This window comes from Choloepus didactylus, chromosome 1 (genome assembly GCF_015220235.1).
Source record: "Choloepus didactylus isolate mChoDid1 chromosome 1, mChoDid1.pri, whole genome shotgun sequence".
Taxonomy (NCBI): Eukaryota; Metazoa; Chordata; class Mammalia; order Pilosa; family Megalonychidae; genus Choloepus; species Choloepus didactylus.
This window is the reverse complement of record NC_051307.1, coordinates 85,579,259-85,601,787: the sequence shown is the minus strand read 5'-3', so window position 1 is coordinate 85,601,787 and position 22,529 is coordinate 85,579,259. Positions and strand designations below refer to the sequence as shown.

At 40.1% G+C, this 22,529-nt stretch overlaps 1 protein-coding gene across 1 annotated transcript in view; it reads right to left on the bottom strand.

Annotated features, from left to right (window-relative positions):
- The window catches only part of TIMMDC1 (translocase of inner mitochondrial membrane domain containing 1), a 45,400-nt gene that overhangs the window by 15,360 nt on the left and 7,511 nt on the right, over positions 1-22,529 (bottom strand). The window contains exons 3-4 of the mRNA XM_037836059.1: positions 16,015-16,103; positions 15,449-15,516 (exon numbers count right to left, since the gene is read on the bottom strand). Coding sequence (XP_037691987.1) covers positions 15,449-15,516; positions 16,015-16,103 — 157 coding nt within the window. The remainder of the gene's footprint in view (positions 1-15,448; positions 15,517-16,014; positions 16,104-22,529) is intronic.

The following is a 22,529-nucleotide window of genomic DNA, read 5'->3' as shown; positions in this document are numbered from 1 at the left end:
TTTAGGTTTTCCATTTGTGGATGTTTAAAATAAGGGTTTGATGATAATTGTTGCAAATAAATCTTTTTATACATTTGACTGTTTCCTTAGGATGAACTCATAGAAATGGAATTTCTAGATCAAAGGTATGAATATATTTAAGACTTTTGACTTTAAACTGCTATTCAAAAAGGTTACACAAATTTACTTTGCCATTAAAAGTGGATGAGTGCCTGTTCTGAAGTTGCATTTCTCTGATTAGCAGAATGCATTTCTTTTCAGGTTTACACGTTATTTGTACTGCTTCCGTGAATGACAAATTCTCATTCTTTGTCCAGTCTTCAATTGCGCTATCTTTTCTTTGTGATGTGTAATGGCCTTTAAACATGACCAGCACCGATTATTATTTCTGGGTTCTTCATCACTTAATTTCCTCCATGGTATTTATGACCTAGATAAGTTAACAAATTTTATGTGATCAAAACTGTTAACCATTGCCTATATGTTTTATTTTTATGCACATATGTGTGTGTGTGTGTGTGTATACACACACACACACACACACATTTACTTCTCACCCAGAGATCAAATACATATTCACTTATATTTTTCTCCCAATCTTTCGTGAAATTTTTTTTTTTATATATAGTGCTTTTTTTTTTCAATTGTGGAAACATATATACAGCCTAAATCTTCCCATTCCAACCCCTCCCTAGCATTCCATTAGTGGGATTAATCACATTTAGAATGTTGCAATGCTATCACCTTCCCACCATCCATTACTAGAACTTCTCCTTCACCCCAAACAGAAACCCTACTCTCATTTCTTAACTCCCCACTGCCCTTCCCCCACTTCTCGTAACCCATATTCTACTTTTCATCTCTATGGTCATATTCTCTGATACTTTGTGTTTACCATGGGGCTTAAATTTAACCTCTTAAATCTATAACAATCTTGTTTTCCTTTGATAATAACTTAACTTCAATAGGACATGGAAACTATGTTCCTATACTCCTCCATTCTCCCACCTTTATGTAGTTCTTGTCAAAAATTACATTATTTTACATTGAGTCCAAAACCACTGATTCATCATTACAGTTTATGTATTTTAGATCCCATAGGAACTAGTGCAGTTACAAATCAAAAATACAGTAGTATTGGTATTTATATTTACCATGCGATCATTACTGGAAATCTTTATTTCTTCATGTGGTTTCAGTCAATTGTTCAGTGTCCCTTCCTTTCAGACTGCTCAATTCTCTTTAGCATTTCTTATAGAACTGATCTACTGGTGATGAAGTCCCTCAGCTTTCGATTATCTGGGAATGTTTTCATCTCCCCCTCATTTCCACCCTCCAGTTGTTTGTGAATTTTCTAAGTCTCCGATGGTTACCGACTTCTATTTGTATTCCATTGCGGTCAGAGAATGTGCTTTGAATAAATTCAAATTTTTTTTTAATTTATTGAGGCTTGTTTTATGTCCCAGCATGTGGTCTATTCTGGAGAAAGATCCGTGATTACTATAGAAGAATGTGTGTCCTGGTGATTTGGGATGTAATGTTCTACACATGTCTGTTAAATTTCTCTATATCTCTCTCTCCTTTCTTTGTTTCTCTGTCGGTAGGGCTCCCTTTAGTACCTGAAGTAGGCAGGTCTTTTATTAGCAAAATCTCTCAGTATTTGTTTGTCTGTGAAAAATTTAAGCTCTCCCTCAAATTTGAAGGAGAGTTGCGCTGGAAAAAGTATTCTTGGTTGGAAATTTTTCTCTCTCAGAATTTTAAATATGTCATGCCACTGCCTTCTTGCCTCCATGGTGGCCGCTGAGTAGTCACTACTTAGTCTTATGTTTCCTTTTATGTGGTGAATTGCTTTCCTCTTGCTGCTTTCAGAACTTGCTCCTTCTCTTCAGTATTTGACAGTCCGATCAGAATATGTCTTGGAGTGGGTTTATCTGGATTTATTCTATTTGGAGTTCCCTGGGCATTTATGCTTTGTGTATTTATATTGTGTAGAAGGTTTGGGAAGTTTTCCCCAACAATTTCTTTGAATACTCTTTCTAGACCTTTACCCTTCTCTTCCCCTTCTGGGACACCAATGATTCTTAAATTTGGATGTTTTATTTTATCTAACATATCCCTGAGATCCATTTTGATTTTTTCAATTTTTTCCACAATCTTTCTTTTGTTCTTTCATTTCCCATTCTGTGGTCCTCGAAGAGGCTGAGTCAGTGTTCAACTTCCTCTAATCTTGTATTACGAGTATCCAGAGTCTTTTTAATTTGTCCAACAGTTTCTTTTATTTCCATAAAATCTATTTTATTTACTCTTGCAATTTCTTCTTTATGCTCTTCTAAGGTCTTCTTTATGCCATTTATATCCTGTGCCATGCTCTTCTTCATGTCCTTTATATCCTGTGCCATGCTCTCATTGTTTGTCCTTAGTTCTTTGATTAACTGCTCCAAGTGCTGTTTCTCTTCTGATCTTTTGATTTGGGTGTTTGGGTTTGGGTTCTCCATATTGTCTGGTTTTATCATACGCTTTAAGATTTTCTGTTGTTTTTGGCCTCTTGGCATTTGCTTTACTTGATAGGGTTCTTTCCGGATATAAAAAATACGAATCTCTAATTTGTCAGAACTACAGCTTGGTGGCATACACTTTCTCTAACTAACCAGCAGATGGCGTCTGCGAGTCACCTATTCCCCTCAAGTCAGTTCTCCCCAAGTTTGTCTCTGTGGTGTGTGGGGATCTGATTCTTGTGGGGTTCAATTGGTGCACTAAGTTTGGGTGTGTTGTTGGTGCTGTCCGCCCTGAATATGGGACGTGTGTCTGGATGGTTAGGGAGGCAGGGCAGCTTTAATAATCAAACCTCCCAGGTGTTCCCGGAGATTTAAGGCTGTTGCAAGAGTCCAAGCTTTCATTTCAGTCTTCCCACAGATTGTCTCTGCCACCGACCCACAAGTCCTTGGTAGTGGTGTAGGGTCCCTGGGATTTCCGAGCGTGTCCCCCTTCTCAGCCGTGCTCTTCCAGGACCTCTGCTGAGGGAAGGTTGTGCCACATCACAAGTGCGTGCCGGCCCTCCAGGGAAGCCCTGGGTCACTGGGCCATGCAGGGGCGTTCCCAGCCTGCTGTGAAGATAGTTGAATGGGGAGTGTTAATTTCCCCCTTTTCCCACAGTTCCACCTTCCCAGATCCAGGACAATTAGCTGTGGGTGCACTAAAGGTCACTGTCCACGGCCTATATTGTGGTGTGTGCACAGTGCTGCAAGAAACACTCCCTGTCACACTGGGTTTCTTGGCATGGCTCTCGGCTGTGGGTTGGGCCCCAGGCAGGAGCATCCCCTGCCTGCCAGGGAGATGGCTGCAAGGGGCGTGGCTTCTTTCTCCTTTTGGCTCCCCTCTGCCCCCCTGGCCCCGAGACAATCAGCAGCGGGCTATCCTCCACGCCAGACACCGAGATGTTGGCATAGTCCACTCCTGCCATGCTTCACTGCGTGGTTCTCACCATCGTAACCACAGCTGCTCCCAGGTTTTTTTATTTTTCATTTTTTTTAAAGGAACTAGTCCGTCTCCAAATGCCAACCCACGGTTTTCCCACACTGCAGCGCGGCTGCTAGACTTTCAGCCAGCTCATCCACTCATTTCAGAACATAGACTCCCAGTTTCAGCACATGCACGGTCCCTGTGGATTTAGCAGACCTTGTCTGGATGGTGCATTGCTGGAACTGGTGTTCTGGGTCACTTTCTGGCTTTTATCTAGTATTTTTCACAGAAGTTTTTTTTTGCCCTGTCTCACCTAGCTGCCATCTTAGGTTCTGCCTTCAATTCTGAAAAATAGTTTACTAGCTATAGAATTCCTGGTTGATAGCTTATTCCTTCTAGTACTCTGTCATTTGACTTTCTGGCTTCCATTATTTTAATGAGAAGTCAGCTGTTGATCTCATAGAGAGAGTTCCTTTTATAAGATGATATTTCAGTTTGCTAAAGTTGCCGGAATGTAATATAACAGAAATGGTCTGGCTTTTACAATGGGGATTTACTGGTTTACAGATTTACAGTTCGAAGGCCATGAAAATGTCCCAATTAAGTCATCGAGAGGAAGATACCTTCTCTGAGGAAAGGCTGCTGGCATCTGGGGTTCCTCTGTCAGGTAGCAAGGTACATGGCCAGTGTCTGCTGGGTCCTTCCCAGGTTTAGTTGCTCTCAGCTTCTGGCTTCCTTGGCTCCCTCCAAGCTCTCTCTGGATCTTTCTCTTTTTTATCCTTGTGCCGGTTTGAATGTATTATGTCCCCCAGAAAAAGCCATATTCTTTGATGCAGTCTTGTGGGACAGACTTTTGGTGCTGATTGGATTTGCTTGGAATGTGCCCCACCCAGCTGTGGGTGGTGACTCTGGTGGGATACTCCCGTGGAGGCATGGCCCCACCCATTTGGGGTGGGCCTGGATCAGTGGAGCCATATAAAACATGCTGACTCAAAGAGACTGAAGACAGTGCAGCTGTGAGTGACGTTTTGAAGAAGAGCAAGCTTGCTAGAGAGGAATGTCCTGGGAGAAAGCCATTTTGAAACCAGAACTTTGGAGCAGACGCCAGCCATGTGCCTTCCCAGCCAACAGAGGTTTTCCAGACGCCACTGGCCATCTCCAGTGAAGGTACCCGATTACTGATGTGTTACCTTGGACGTTTTGTGGCCTTAAGACTGTAACTGTGTAGTGAAATAAACCCCCATTTTATAAAAGCCTGTCCGTCTCTGGTGTTTTGCATTCTGCAGCATTAGCAAACTAGAATAGATTTTCTGGTGTTTTGCATTCCGCAGCATTAGCAAACTAGAACAATCCTCATAAAGGAACCCAGTAAAGGATTAAGATCCACCTTGAATTGGGCGGGCCACATCTCAATTGAAACAACCCAGTGAAAAGATCCCAAATGACCTGACTCCTAGGGGTGTAAATCTCCCTGGCAATGCAGGATATGACTCCTGGGGATGAATCTGGACCCAGCATCATGGGATTGAGAACATCTTGACCACAAGGGGGATGCGAAGTGAAATGAAATAAAGCTTCAGTGGCTGACAGATTTCAAATAGAGTCAAGAGGTCACTCTGGTGGACATTCTTATGCACTATATAGATAACAGTTTTTAGGTTTTAATGTATTGGAATAGCTAGAAGTAAATACCTGAAACTACCAAACTTCAAACCAGTAGCCTTGACTTTTGAAAACGATTGTATAACAATGTAGATTACAAGGCGTGACAGTGTGATTGTGAAAACCTTGTGGATCGCACTCCCTTTATCCAGTGTATGGATGGATGAGTAGATAAATGGGGACTAAATGAAAATTAGGGTGGGATGGTTTGGGTGTTCTTTTTTTTTTTATTTTTTATTCTGATTCTGATTCTTTCTGGTATAAGGAAAATGTTCAAAAACAGATTGGGGTGATGGATGCACAACTATATGATGGTACTGTGAACAGCTGATTGTACACCATGGATGACTGCATCATATGTGAATATATCTCAATAAAACTGAATTCAAAAAAAAAAGGTCCCACATACAATAGGTCTGCCCCCTATTAAAGGTGACTGGACTAAAAGAACATAGCCTTATCTGGGTTATCTAACAGTTTCAAGGCAGCACATTTGAGTTGTTTTACTCTCACTGCTTTCAAGATTTTCTTTCAGTCATTGGATTTGAACAGTTTAACTATGATGCGTCTAGGCATGGCTCTTTTTGTATTTATCCTACTTGGACTTTGCTGAGCTTCTGCTTGTGTGGATTAATGTTTTTCATCAACTTTGGTAAATTTGTGTCCATTATTTCTTTTTTTTTTTTTTTTTTTTTTGTGCTAAACTTGAATTTTAATGTTGGTTCATATCCAGAAGTTCATGTTGAATGTTGTTAGAAAAGTCCATGGATGATTAAGATTATAATTCATTTAACCGCTTGTCTTTTGTTGTGGTCACTGCAGGTACTTTATAAAAGCCCTGACACCAGCATTTTTGGTCTGTGTAGGATCCTCTCCTTTCTCCAAGAATTATCTCTGCGGGAGAAAGGTGCACCAGGTAAAGTGACCGAGCCAGGCAGTGGGAGCCAGGCCCTGCATGGCTTCTCTCACCCTCTTGTTCCTGGAATCCAGCACACTTGATTCAGCTGGTTGCAGTCCTGGAGTCCAAGCCTTTATTTCTGTCACCCTGGGGATAGTCCTTCCTAGTGTTGTGCTGGGGAAGGAGCTGCTGACTTCTCTGAACTGCAGCCTCTCTGGCCACAGTGCTGCTGGTTTTTACTGTCCTCTGTTGACACAAAACTCTGTGCCTTGGATGTGTCATCCCTGGACTCACTATTTTTTTTTTTTTAATCTTCATTTTATTGAGATATATTCACATACCATGCAGTCATACAAAACAAATTGTACTTTCGATTGTTTACAGTACCATTACATAGTTGTACATTCATCATCTAAATCAATCCCTGACACCTTCATTAGCACACACACAAAAATAACAAGAATAATAATTAGAGTGAAAAAGAGCCATTGAAGTAAAAAAGAACACTGGGTACCTTTGTCTGTTTGTTTCCTTCCCCTATTTTTCTACTCATCCATCCATAAACTAGACAAAGTGGAGTGTGGTCCTTATGGCTTTCCCAATCCCATTGTCACCCCTCATAAGCTACATTTTTATACAACTGTCTTCGAGATTCATGGGTTCTAGGTTGTAGTTTGATAGTTTCAGGTATCCACCACCAGCTACCCCAATTCTTTAGAACCTAAAAAGGGTTGTCTAAAGTGTGTGTAAGAGTGCCCACCAGAGTGACCTCTCGGCTCCTTTTGGAATCTCTCTGTTACTGAAGCTTATTTCATTTCCTTTCACATCCCCCTTTTGGTCAAGAAGATGTTCTCCGTCCCACGATGCCAGGTCTACATTCCTCCCTGGGAGTCATATTCCACGTCGCCAGGGAGATTCACTCCCCTGGGTGTCTGATCCCACGTAGGGGAGAGGGCAGTGATTTCACCTTTCAAGTTGGCTTAGCCAGAGAGAGAGGGCCACATCTGAGCAACAAAGAGGCATTCGGGAGGAGGCTCTTAGGCACAATCATAGGGAGGCCTAGCCTCTCCTTTGCAGCAACCGTCTTCCCAAGGGTAAAACCTATGGTAGAGGGCTCAACCCATCAAACCACCAGTCCCCTATGTCTGTGGTCATGTTAGCAACCATGGAGGTGGGGTAGGCAAATACCCCTGCATTCTCCACAGGCTCCTCAAGGGGGCACTACATCTTTTTTTTTTCCCTTGTTTTTCTTTTTTTTTTTTTTTACTTTCCCTTCTTTTTTAAATCAACTGTATGAAAAAAAAGTTAAAAAGAAAACAAACATACAATAAAAGAACATTTCAAAGAGACCATAACAAGGGAGTAAGAAAAAGACAACTAACCTAAGATAACTGCTTAACTTCCAACATGTTCCTACTTTACCCCAAGAAAGTTACCTAATATAGCAACATTTCTGTGAACTTGTTCCTACTATATCCATCAGAAATTAACAGACCATAGTCATTACTGGGCATCCCCACAACGTTAAATAGCTTATCTGTTCTTCTTGGATTATTGTTCCCCCTTCCTTAATTGCTCTCTATTGCTAGTTCCCCTACATTCTACATTATAAACCATTTGTTTTACATTTTTCAAAGTTCACATTAGTGGTAGCATATAATATTTCTCTTTTTGTGCCTGGCTTATTTCGCTCAGCATTATGTCTTCAAGGTTCATCCATGTTGTCATATGTTTCACGAGATCGTTCCTTCTTACTGCCGCGTAGTATTCCATCGTGTGTATATACCACATTTTATTTATCCACTCATCTGTTGAAGGACATTTGGGTTGTTTCCATCTCTTGGCAATTGTGAATAATGCTGCTATGAACATTGGCGTGCAGATATCTGTTCGTGTCACTGCTTTCCGATCTTCCGGGTATATACCGAGAAGTGCAATCGCTGGATCGAATGGTAACTCTATATCTAGTTTTCTAAGGAACTGCCAGACTGACTTCCAGAGTGGCTGAACCATTATACAGTACCACCAACAATGAATAAGAGTTCCAACTTCTCCACATCCCCTCCAGCATTTGTAGTTTCCTGTTTGTTTAATGGCAGCCATTCTAATCGGTGTGAGATGGTATCTCATTGTGGTCTTAATTTGCATCTCTCTAACAGCTAATGAAGCTGAACATTTTTTCATGTGTTTCTTGGCCATTTGTATTTCCTCTTCAGAGAACTGTCTTTTCATATCTTTTGCCCATTTTATAATTGGGCCGACTGTACTACTGTCACTGAGTTGTAGGATTTCTTTATATATGCAAGATATCAGTCTTTTGTCAGATACATGGTTTCCAAAAATTTTTTCCCATTGAGTTGGCTGCCTCTTTACCTTTTTGAGAAATTCTTTGAGGTGCAGAAACTTCTAAGCTTGAGGAGTTCCCATTTATCTATTTTCTCTTTTGTTGCTTGTGCTTTGGGTGTAAAGTCTAGGAAGTGGCCGCCTAATACAAGGTCTTGAAGATGTTTTCCTACATTATCTTCTAGGAGTTTTATGATACTTTCTTTTATATTGAGATCTTTCGTCCATTTTGAGTTAATTTTTGTGTAGGGTGCGAGGTAGGAGTCCTCTTTCATTCTTTTGGCTATGGATATCCAACTCTCCCAGCCCCATTTGTTGAAAAGACCATTATGGCTCAGTTCAGTGACTTTGGGGGCCTTATCAATGATCAGTCGGCCGTAGATCTGAGGGTCTATCTCCGAATTCTAAATTCGATTCCATTGATCTATATGTCTATCTTTGTGCCAGTACCATGCTGCTTTAGACAACTGTGGCTTTATAATAAGCTTCAAAGTCAGGGAGTGTAAGTCCTCCCACTTCGTTTTTCTTTTTTAGAGTGTCTTTAGCAATTCGAGGCATCTTCCGTTTCCTTATCTCTAATTTATCAGATCTACAGCTTCGTGGAGTACACTTTCTCTAACTAACCAGCAGGTGGCATCCACGAGCCACCTGTTCTCCACAAGCCAGTTCTCCCCTGCTTAGCCTTTTTGGTGAGTGGGGGAGTGAATCTTGTGGGGTCCAATTGGTGTACCAAGCTTGCGTGTGTAGTTGGCGTTGCCCGCCCTGTATATGGGGCGTCTTTCTGGGCAGTCGGGGGGGGGGGGTGGCCCTAACAATCAAATCTCCCTGGTGATCCTAGAGTTTTAAAGCTGCTGCAATGTCTAATCCTTCAGTTCAGTCCTGCCACAGTTTGTCTCTGCCACTGACCCACAAGTCCTTGGTATTGGCGTATGGCTCCTGAGACTGCAAGTGGGCCCCTCTTCCAGGCTGTGCACCCCGGGTCCTCTGTTGAGGGATGACTGTGCTATGTCACAGGTGAGTGCCGTCCCCCCAGGGCAGTTCTGGGCTGCTGGGCTGTGTAGGGAGGCTCCCAGTCTGCTGAAATGATGGCTGAATGGGGCTTTGTTAATTCACACTGCTCCACCTTCCCAACTCTGGGACAATCAGCTGAGGTTGCAGGGAAGGCTAATGTCCACGCCCAGTTTTATGGTGTGTGCCTGTTATTTGAAGCACTTCCGTCACACTGGGTTGTCTGGGGCAGCTCTGGGCTATGGGGCTGGCGATGGGCAGGAGTGTTTCCTGTCCACCAGGATGATGGCTGTGAGCGGACAACCCCCTTTTCTTGGGAAGTTGTGGTGTTTAGTGAATTTTCTCAGCCACTGGATTATTGCCTTTTGTCTCAGAGCTCTCTTAGTTCTGCTCTTGACTTGACCTGCCCAAATTGCAAGTCTTTGAAGCTTTCTGTATTGGGCTTCTTAGAGTACTTGTTTTAGAAAAAGAAAAAAGGATTAAAAAAAAAAGGGCCCTCCTCAGAGATCTAATGGGTTATTGAAATGCTAAGAGACAAAGCAACTAGGGCCATTAAGGAAAGGTCCACAGGGCAGAGAGATCAGCTTTTCTTCGGGATTTGCATATGCACCCCAGGGCCTGAGCTCTGCCCTTCCCCTTTCTATGTTCACCAGAACTCCAAAAATCCTCCGCTTTTATTTTGGAGTTTTTCGTGTTGTTTTTTTTCTATGCCTGTCTCCTCTCTGCTGGGCTGGCTGCTCTCAGATTCTCTGGTGTCTGGTCTCAGTCTATCTATGGTTGGAGTTTGGATCAGTAGAATGAGTTTCCGATAAGGGCTGACACTGCAGTTCTCCCTTCTCCTTCCCGGAGCTGACAGCCCCTCCTCCCATGGGACTGAGCCTGGCAGGGAGGGGCGCGGGTCCCCTGGCCACAAAAACTTACAGATTTCGCTGATCTCAGCAGTTCCACGTTTTCATGAATGTTGTATGAAGTATGCCCAAAGTCAGATTGCTCTGTGGTGTCCAGTCCACGCAGTTCCTGGCTTTCTACCTACTTTCCTGGAGGAGTAACTAAAACATACAGCTCACCAGTCTGCCACCTTGCCCCGCCTCCTCCATTATTTCTTAAAATACTTTTTTCTGCCCCTTTCTCTTTCCTCTCAATCTGGTATTCCCATTATACATTTGATGGTATGCTTGATGATGTCTGACATAACTCAGGCTCTGTTCATTTTTTCTCTTTTTTTCTTTGTTCTTCAGAATGGATAGTCTGTATCAATGTGTCATCAAGCTCACTGATTCTTCTACTATCTCAATATGATGCTGAGCTCCCACCCAGTGAAATTTTAATTTCCATTCCTGTACTTATCACTTCCAGAATTTCCTTTTGATTCTTTTTTTTATAATCTCTATCTCTTTATTGATATTCTCTATTTCATGAGTTTCTGTCATCATACTTCTATTTCATTCTTTAAACATGGATTCCTATTATGAAGTTGTGCCAGTTTGAATGTATTATGTCCCCCAAATGCCATTACTTTGATGTAGTCTTGTGTGGGCAGACCTATCAGTGCTAATTAGATTGTAATTCTTTGACTGTTTCCATGGAGATGCGCCCCACCCAACTGTGGGTGATGACTCTGACTGGGTAATTTCCACAGAGGTGTTACCTCACCCATTCAGGGTATGTCTAAATTAAATTACTGGAGTCTTTTAATGACTGACAAACAGAAGGAACTCAGTGCAGCTGTGAGTGATATTTTGAAGAGGACCTACAGCCAAGAGGGACACTTTGAAGAAAGCACAGGAGTTGCAGAGGAGAAACATTTTGAAGGCGGCCGTTGAAAGCAGATTCTTGCTCCGGAGAAGCTAAGAGAGGACAAATACCCCAAGTACAACTAAGAGTGACATTATTGAGGAACGGCAGCCTAGAGAGGAACGTCCTGGGAGAAAGCCATTCTGAAACCAGAACTTTAGAGCAGACTCCACCCACATGCCTTCCCAGCTAACCGAGGTTTTCCGGACACCATTGGCCATCCTCCAGTGAAGGTACCTGATTGCTGATGTGTTACCTTGGACACTGCGTAACCAAATAAACCCCCTTTTATAAAAGCCAATCCATCTCTGGTGTTTTGCATTCTGGCAGCATTAGAAACCAGAACAGAAGTCTTCTGTTTGCTATGTTCAACCGATGAGCTACCTCAGAGATAGTTCCCATTGACCGCTGTTTTCTTCTGTATCTCCATGTCTTGTGGTTTTTGGTTGCCTTATTGCTGTTGAAAATGAAGACTTAAAAAAATATATTGTACTAATTCTGGAGTTACGGTTCTTTTATTGTTTGTTTGCTAATTTAATGACTTAACTGGACCAATTCTATGGAGTCTTTTTCCATGCAGAGTGTAGCATGAGGTCTCTACTCAGTTTTTATTTTTATATCTAGCTTCCTTGGAATCACCCCAGCTTAGTAGTCAGCCAATGCTTCTTCAGAGATTTTACTTAAACATCTTGAGTCAGGAAGACTTTGATCCTTTGCCAGTGAATCTGTCTGTGGTTTGGGGAAATGCATTCAAAATTCAGGAAGTTTACACATCTTTCCAGGCTTTTACTTTCTGCCTTTATAAGGCCTCACATTCAGGTAAAAACAAGTAGTTTGCTAGGGCCCTCACCAGTCTCTCCTGAGTGTGCATGGATACTTACACATTTGCACAGTGTTGCAGAGTACCAAGGATAGTAGGATCTCAGTAAGGTCCTCTTTGCTGTCTCAATCCCTACATACTCCTGTTAAATTTCTGCTTGGTCTGCCAATCTATTGCTTGCCCCAAAGAGTATCAAAACCTCAGATTAGCTGTGTGATGTTGTTCTTCCTTAATGATTTACAACAGTTTTCAGCAATGCCCCAGGCATGGAATTTTCTGTGCTTTGCTCTGAATAAAGTCACTCCTGTCCAGCAGCAGAATTGCTGGTCCTCTTTGCCTGTCCTACCTTCATGGAACTTCTACACCATGGATCTGGGGTTGAGGGAATACAAGCATCCACAGGCTAAAACTTCATAGACTCCCATTTTCTTACCAAGATTGATTAGATATACTTAAATAAATGCTTCTCAATTTGTTATATGCTTTTGGTCAATTTCCAGCATCTGCAATGGTTGTATGTGCTAATATTGTCCAGTTTTATTGTCACTTTTGGGGGAAAGAATTTGCCAGGCTCCTCACTCAGCAATTCCAGATGTTGAACATATTTTTACAAATGTCCAGACCAAGGCCAAATAATAATGATGAGGGGAGACATCCTTGACCTAATTCTGACTTCAGAGGAAATTACTCTAGTGTTATACCATTAAACATGATGTTCATTGCTGGTTTTAGATAAAAAATTAAATTGTATCAGAAGATACATTTTTATATTCTTATTTTACTAATAATATGTTACATTATTATGAGTCAAGCACTTGTGTTTTTAAAGACAAACATTTGATTTAAATTCAAGCAAGTCAGTCTAGTGGGGAAGCAAAACAAATAAAAAGCCACAATGTAGTGTTATAAGTACGTTGATAAAACTAAGCAAACTTAAAGATAAGAAAACAGGGGCTAGGAAGGACTCCCAAGGGAAGCTGAGGCTGACAAATGAACTGAACCTTGAAGGATAAGGTTTAGTAGCAAAACAAAATTAGTTGCAGGAGTAGGCAGATGAGTTCAGGAAGAGCAACCAATGCAGGTAAAGCAAGAATATGCTAGGTTTGGGAAATCCAAGTAGATTATAAGGCCGGAGCAAAATAGTGGTGCCTAGGGGCCAGAGAAACAACCAGCTATGGAGTGATGGGAACTACTGAAAAGTTTCAAGCAGAGGAATTATGATGTGTCAACTTGGTTAGGTTTGGTGTTCAGTTGTTTGGTCAAGCGAACACTGGCCTGATTATTACTATGATGGTATTTCATGCATTTAAATTATTAGTTGTTGTATCTATGGCTGATTAAATCAACAAAGAAGACTGCCCTCAGAAATGAGAGAAGTCTTATCCAATCAGCTGATGACCTTAAAGGGAGAATTTGTCTGAAAGAAGAATTTCTATCTCTAGCTCAGTCAGCCACTTTCTGCTGAGGATAAAGGGCAGGACCTTCAAAACCTTCATTGGGTTTTCCAACTTGCAGCCTTCCCTACAGACTTCAGACTTGCCAATCTCCACAGTAGTGTGAACCAGTTCCCAGGATAAATTTCATAATCTCTCAGGAAAGAGAAGGATAAAGGGCAGAACGATGTCTTTCCTCTATTGTTGGTTTTGATATTTAATAGCGTAGATGATGGAGAACATACCCTGAGCAAGTGTAGAAGTGTGGGGGGGAAAGACAAGAATTTGGTTTGGATATAGGGATTTGAGCCTATGGAACACCCATCCATGTAAAAATGTTCTCAAATTCTAGCCGTTCCAATGCTCTTAATGCCTATTTCTAGTTTTATATTTTAAAATACTTAAATAGTTCATTAAAATGTTAAGTTTAAATTATATTTGTGAATACAAAGTCACAGAAAAAGAAGGAGCACACTCCAAAGAGCACAAGTGACAAAGTAAATTGGGTAAAATGTTAACAACAGCTAAACATATGTATGTAAAAGGCATATGGTGTTCCTTGTATGATTTTTAATTTTCCAAATTTTTGTAAACTTGAAATTATTTATAAATAAAAAGTTAAGAAACTGTGCAGTGTGTGTGTGTTTGTGAAAGAATGTACATGACTTAGTGAGAGACTGAGTATATATGGCAGTTAACTTCATTGACGTTTTTGGAAATACCTCTTTTTAAAGAGGGCGTATATGATGATTTGGAGTTACCTACCTCAGAAAAGCATGTTCTTAAACTAAATCCATTCCTATGGGTGTGAACCCTTATAAATAGGACCTTTCGGTGAGGTTACTTCATATAAGGTGTGGCCCAGGACGGATATCAAGCCACTCTTCACTATGCTCCAGCCATATTAACCTGCTGTTGAGGAACTCTCTTGCTTTAGAGCTTTTACTCTTGGTGTTTCCTCTGCCTAGGCCACTCTTCTTTGCAAGACTTGCTCCTTCCAGTCCTCCAGGTAATAGCTTAAATGTCACTTCCTTAGGAAGGCCTTCTCTGACTGCCCTGTCCCTGTCAACATTAGTTCCCATTGTCCCACCTATTTGTTACTTTCTCTTATAGCAGCCTATTTGTTGCCATCCACATTAAACTAGAACTCTGAAGGCAAGGACCATATTTTGTTCACCATGTGTGCTGGTTTGGATATATTATGTCCCCCAGAAAATCCATGGTCTTTAATGCAATCTTGTGGGGGCAGACTTGTTAGTCTTCATTAGGGTGGAACCCTTTGATTGAATGTTTCCATGGAGCTGTGACTCACTCAACTGTGGCCGATAACTCTGACTGAATTATTTCCATGGAGGTGTGGACCTCGCCCATTCAGGATGTGTCTTGATTAGTTCACTAGAGTACTGAGTACTGAAAAGAGTTCAAGAGCCAACACAGATGCTAATGCTTGGAGATGCAGACAGAAGGACATTTGGAGACACTAAGCTAAAAGATGAAGCCCAGAGTTTGCGCTACAGAAGCTAAGAGAGGAACCCCAGATGGTTAGAGAGAAACGCCTTGGGAGAAAGAAGCAAAGACACTCAGGAGCTGAGAGAGAGGAGTGAAGACAGAAACTCAAGAGACATTTGGAGAAAGGCACTTTGAAACACAACCCAGGATCAAAGGACCAGCAGACACCAGCCATGTGCCTTCCCAGCTGACAGAGGTGTTCCAGACACCATCAGCCATTCTTAAGTGAAGGTATCATCTTGTTGATGCCTTAGTCTAGACACTTCTACTGCCTTAGAACTGTAACTTTGTAACTTAATAAATCCCCTTTATAAAAGCCAATCCATTTCAGGCACTTTGCATAAGGGCAGCATTAGCAAACTGGAACACCACGTATACCTGGTGCACAATGCTCCCAATGGAATGAAATGTGATGAGAAGCTAAACAAAGAGTTCAGTGACTCTGATTTATAAGTCCTTAAATATTTTTTAAACCAAATTTGAGAAGATTGAAAAACACAAACTAAAACAAAAAAGTCTTACCTCCTGCAATGACAATATGGCTTAGGGCATTTTTATTTCGGTACACATTTAGACCAGTGTTCACCGTGCTGGGAAGAAAGAAGGAGGAAAACATAAGGTTTAAACCAGATCCCATTTTCATTTTTTACTGCTATTTTCACTATTAGTTTAGAAGAGTCTACTTTGTCAATCCCTGGTCCTAGCCTAGGCCCCATCAATGTGTCCCAGACTGCTAATATCCTATGGATCTTCTAAGTGGACCTTGTCCTACTGAAGAATGAACCAAAGAGTAATCAATTTTCTGGAAGAAATATTCACTTAGAAATAGAAATGCATTATAAAAGAATTTTGTAGAATTTCACTTAATTAGAAAACATGTACCATAATAAGACTAGTTTGTAGAACTCTATCATGGATGCAAAGCTACAACTGGACAAGTCTTTTACATAGATACACAAAAGTTCTTGAGAAAAAGGCATTATGAATCACTTTTACGTGTACGCTCCATTTTTATAATTCCACCTGTTCTAAAAAGGTACTCTTATAAGAATACCAAAAGCCACTCTCACAATCCAGAGAGGACTTACTTGAATATAGTCACAAACACTGCAGTTCTCCAACTCCAGCGCCAGCCATACCGAATGAAGCCTCGCGTGGCAGCACGATGAGCAGATTGCTAAAGTTAATAAAAAAGACTGTGAGGATTCAAGACTTTGTAATACTTTTCTTACTTTAAAACTCTGGTGGAGGAATGTCAGCTATGGATTAGTCAGGTACACTTAAAAAGAAACAAATGCATATTTAAAAAATATCTAGAAACATCATTCTTTAAGTATTGAGGCTTAACCAATACTCCTATATATGTCCATGGAAAATAAACTAAGATTTGCCAGTGCCAACCAATTAAGTATCTATTGAGAATCTACTTGGCAAGCACCATGACAGATATAAAAACAGTGTCAGGCATGCTTTCTTTTTCAAGGAATCTTTGGAAAAAGAGAAAAACATAAAATAAAGAACTAAGTAAGCACTAAATGAAAGGGCAAGGATTATAGGAATATAGAGGTACAGGAAATGAATGGAGAAAGAAAAAGCAACGAACATATACTGACCCCTTCTATATGAAAGGTGTGTTAACATATTATTTACAACATTCTATTTTGGGCAGGTGTTTTAGTTTTAACTAAAGCTTAGAGAAGACTTTCTAACAAGACAGTAAGGAATAAAATCAGAACTGTAAGATCAGTCTGTGTCCTCAGCCCACCTTGACCAGATCACCATGAGGCAAATTTGGTACAGTACCGTGGGATAAACTGGATTTTCAAGGATCTGAGACAATCCCTAAGTGGGTCCCTTAACTACAGAATGATCTTAGGCAAGTGAGAATTCATGGTATTTAAAAAACAGAGAAATAAAGAAATATAGATGTGTATTTGAGTATGTATGTTAAGCACATGTACTTTCCTAACTCTTTCTGCTTAGAGATTAGAAACATTGATAACCCAGCAGCAATGACCATACCCAACACCCAGATCTTGGTTTTTAAATTCCATTCTCCACTAAAAAAAAAAAAAATTAGCTCCTTGGAGAAATGGCTAATTTCAGGTCCAGGGACAGAAAAGTAAAAAATGAGATAGGAACATCTTTCTGTGCTAAAAAATAAAGATATGCTGAAAGAACATCTCAAAAGCAAACAGAGAGGGGGGCAAGACAGTGGAGTGGTGAGGTGTGGAATTTAGTTACTGCTCTAGGGCAGCTGGTAAATAACAAAGAACTGTATGAAACAGTTGTTTCAGGGACTTCTGTGACCGGACATGCATCATACACAAGTCTGGAATGGACGGAATGGCTGAGATCACAGCAAAGAACTGTACGTTTCCCCAGCCAGGGGGCTGGCGCCCCTCCCCCACAGGCACAGCAGACCGTCTTGGAGCTGAATTAATTAACAAATTTGGACTGCCGAATAAAAACTCCAAGCACAGATAAACCAAGAGAAGGCACAAAATGAACCAGGAGGATTCAGCCCAGCAGAGAGGAGGCAAGGCTAACAACAACAAAAACAAAACAGAGACTTTTGGAGTTGGAGGTGTTCAGAATACTGGAAAAGGGCTGGGCTCCAAGAAAAAGGGGCACAGAGAAATGGGTACCAACTCCGGCTCCCATTTGCAAACCCATGGAGCTGGGGTTTGGCTCTGAAGAGGGTTTTTTTCTTTTCTTTTCTTTCTCTATGACTCTTATTTTTCTACTTTTCAATAGCCTATCAGAACTGCTGGAATTCTCAGGCTTCAGGACTACCCCAGGCAAGAGGGGAATTAAGTTGTCTGAGAGTAACTAGTCACGTAAAAGAGATAATTCCCTAAATTACCTAAAGGGTGTGTTTTTAAATAGTGTATACTGGGACTGACAAAACTTGGGGGCTGGGGAAAGGTGTTGAAAAGGGATTTCTTTTCTTTCTTTTTAAACTACTCTAAGCTCATTACAGAAAACCTGATATTTGCAATTGGCAGCCGGACCCAGGCAAGGGCGGAGCTAGATAGGTCTGAGAGACAAAGCAAAGTCTAGCGGGGGAGATAATTCCCTATAGGACATAACTTCCCCCAAGACAAGGGGGTGCCGTGGGGCCCAACTCATGTGGTGGCTCTTATTCAGAGAACTCAGACTCCAGGTGCTGGAAAAGAAACACGTTGAGTCAGCCATGCCCCTGACAGGGAGAGGATCTGCTGAGAAATAAAGGACTGCACCTCTTTACACTGGTGGGGAGCTGTGGGCTGACAAGTGCCACGTGCTAGATAGGAGAGGAAAAGCACAGAGTCTAGAGGCTTCATAGGACAGTCTGACAAACTGTGGTGTCTAATTATCAGTGAAATTTCATATGGATTACACCCTCCTCCTAAGACCTAGGCTTTTCTGGACTGGGAAAATCTGACTGGGGTCAATCATATCTGGGAAGGTCCACTCACAAAAGGTTTACATAGAGGCAGGGCAAGAACCAGAAAAACAAGACCTGAAAAACTCTGATCAACTAAACAGAAGCTATGTTAGAGGTCTAGGGTAAGTTGAATTGAATGCCAAAGGACAGATAAAAAACAAAGCCAACCAACAAGAAAACCCTACATAAAAGAATGAAAACAAGCTCCAGAATAAACTAATCAAGAAAATCAGATGCCTAGAGAGCTAAAAATAAGGAGCCATTCTCAGAAACATGAAAGTATGGACCAGCCAAAGGAAGAAACTAACATTTCAACCGAGAAACAGGAAATGAACTTATGGGAATGAAAGGCAAAATAGAAGAGATGAAAAACACAATGGAGACATAGAACAGTAGATTTGAAGAGGCAGAAGAAAGGATCAGTGAACTAGAAGACAGAACATCTGAAATCCTACACAAAAAAGAACAGGTAAGGAAAAGGATAGAAAGATATAAGCAGGCTCTTAAGGAGCTAAATGACAATATGAAGCACACAAATATATGTGTTATGGGTGCCCCAGAAGGATAAGAGAAGGGAAAAGGGGCAGAAAGGGTAACAGAAGAAACAATCACTGAAAATTTCCCAACACTTATGAAAGAAAAATATTAAAGATTCAAGAAGTACAGCATATCTCAAACAGAATAGATCCCAATAGACCTACTCCAAGACACTTACTGATCAGATTGTCCAATTTCAAAGACAAAGAGAATTCTGAAAGCGATCTATCACATACAAAGGAAGCACAATAAAACTATGTATGGATTTCTCTGCATAAACCACGGAGGCGAGAAAACGGTGGTATGATATATTTAAGAAACTGAAAGAGAAGAAAAACTGCCAACCAAGAATTCTATTCCGGCAAAAGTGTCCTTCAAAAATGAGGGAGAGATTAAAATATTTTCAGAGAGACACAGAGAGTTTGTGAATAAGAGACCTGTGCTACAAGAAATACTAAAGAAAGTGCTACAGGCTGATAGGAAAAGACAGGAGAGAGAGGTTTGGAGTAGAGTGTAAAAATGAAGACTATCAGGAAGGGTAAAAGGAGAGAGAGAAAAAAATAAGATATGATATTTAAAATCCAAAAGTCAAAATAGTAGAAACACTGCCCTTAAAGTAAATGTTAATGGCTTAAAATTCCCAATAAAAAGACAAGGACTGGCAGAATGGATTACAAAACAGGACCCACCTATATGCTGTCTACAAGAAACTCACTTTAGACACAAGGACAAAAACAGGTTGAAAGTGAAGGTTGGAAAAAGATATTTCATGCAAACAACAACCAGAAAAGAGCAGGGGTAGCTATAGTAACATCAGACAAGTTAGACTTCAAATGTAAAATAATTAAAACAGACAAATAAGGACTCTCTATATTATTAAAAGGAATAATTCATCAAGAAGACATAACAACCATAAATATTTATGCACTGAGCCAGAGTGCCCCAAAATACATGACGCAAACACTGACAACACTGAAGAGAGTAGCAGATACCTCTACAATAATAGTTGGAGACTTCAATACACCATTGTCGTCAACGGACAGAACATCTAGACAGAGGATCGATAAGTAAATAGAGATGTTGAATTTAAGATGAATGAACTAGACTTGACAGATATTTATAGAAAACTACAACCCACAACAGCAGGGTACATATTTTACTCAAGTATTCATGGAGCATTCTCTACAATACACCACATGTTGGGTCACAAAGCAAGTCTCAACAAATTTAAAAATACTGACTTTAAACAAAACACCTTCTTGGATCATAAGGGAATGAAGTTGCAAATCAGTAACAGGCAGAAGGTTGGAAAATTCACAAATATACGGAAGTAAAACAACACACTCTTAAACAGTGGGTAAAAGAAGAAATTACAAGAGAAATTAGTAAGTATTTCGAGGCAAATGAAAATGACAACATACCACATCAAAACTTATGGGATACAGCAAAGGTGGTGTTGAGAGGGAAATTTATTGCCCTAATCACTTTTATTAAAAGAGAAAAAACAGCAAAAATTGAGGAATTTAACTGTTCACCTAAATGAACTACAGAAAGAACAGCAAACTAACCCCAAAGCAAACGGTAGGAAAGAAACAAAGATTAGAGCAGAAATAAATGAAATTGAGAACATGAAAACAACAGAAAGAATCAAAAAAACCAGAAGGTGGTTCTTTGAGAAAATTAGTAAAATAGATGAACCCTTAGCTAGGCTAACAAAAAAAAAAATAAATAAAAATAAAAGAAAGAGAGAGAGGGAGGGGATGCAAATAAATAATCAGAAATGGGAAAGGGGACATAACCACCATTTGCAGATGACATGATCCTATATTTGGCAAATCCAGAAAAATCTACAGCACAGCTAGTAGAGCTAATAAATGAATATAGCAAAGTGGCAAGGTACAAGATCAACATGCAAAAATCAGTAGTGTTCTTATACAAAAGTAATGAGCAAGAGGAGGAGGAAATCAAGAAGACAATTCCATTTACAATAGCAACCAAAAGAATCAATATTTTTGGAATAAACTTAACCAAGGCCACAAAAGACCTATATACAGAAAACTATAAGAAACGGCTAAAAGAAATCAAACAGGACCTAAAAAAATGGAAGAACTTACCGTGTTCATGGACTGGAAGACTAAATATGGTTGGCAATTCTACCTGAATTAATTTACAGAGTCAATGCAATACCAGTTAAAATCCCAACCCCAACTTACTTTGCAGAAATAGAAAAACCAATAACCAAATCTATTTGGAAGGGCAGAGTGCCCCGAATAGCCAAAAATATTTTGAGAAAGAGGAATGAAGTGGAAGATCTCATACTACCTGACCTGAAAGCATACAAAAACGTACAGTGGTCAAAACAGCATGGCACTGGCATAAAGATAGATATACTGACCAGTGGAATTGAATTGAGTGTTCAGAAATAGACCATCTCTTCAAATGGAGTCAAGAGGTCATTCTGGACATAACTCTTAGGCATTATATAGATGCCCCTTTTTAGTTTTTAGTTTATTAGAATAGTTAGAAGGAAATATCTGAAACTGTTTAACTGCAATTCAGTATCCTTGATTCTTGAAGGCAATCATATAATTATATAGCTTATATGGTGTGACTATATGAATATGAAAACCTTATGGCTCACACTACCTTTACCCAGTGTATGGACAAATGAGTAGAAAAATGAGGACAAAAAGTAAATGAATAATATGGAGAAGGGGGGTATGTGACGTTTTGGGTGCTCCTTTTACTTTTATTATCATTTTTATTTTTTTGGAATAATGAAAATGTTCAAAAATTGATCGTGATTGAGCCAAGGAGGCCATGATCGTGTAAAAAAAAAAGATTGATTGTGGTGATGAATGCACAACTATATGACAAAACTGAACAACTGTTGTACACTTTAGAGGACTGTATGGTATATGAATATATTTCAATAAAATTTCATAAAAAAAAAAGAAATAGACCATCTCATCTACAGACAACTGATCTTTGATAAGGCAGTCAAGCCAATGCAACTGGGACAGAGCAGCCTCTTTAATAAATGGTGTTTGGAGAATGGGAAATCCATATCCAAAATAATGAAAGAGGACTTCTATCTCACACTTCATACAAAAATTAACTCAAAATGGATCAAAAACATAAACATTAGCGCTAAGACCATAAGACTTTTAGAAGAAAATGTAGACAAGTATCTTAAAGATCTTGTGATAGGAGGTGATTTCCTAGACCTTACACCCAAAGCACGAGCAATGAAAAAAGAAATAAAGGGGATCTCCTCAAAATTAAACACTTTTGTATATCAAAGGACTTGTCAGAAGAGTAAAAAAGGCAGCCTATGCAATGGGAGACAGTATTTGGAAATATCAGATAAGGGTTTAATGCCCAGAATATAAAAAGAGATCCTACAACTCAATAACGAACGACAAACACTACAATTAAAAAATGGGGAAAAGACATGGGACAGACACTTTTCTGAAGAGAAAACACAAATGGCTCAAAAATATTTGAAAAGATGCTCAACTCCACTGGCTATTAGGGAAATGAAAATCAAAACCACAACGAGATATCATCTCACACCTATGAGAATGGTTATTATTTAAACAAACAACAAACAAACAAAAACAAACAAACCAAAAA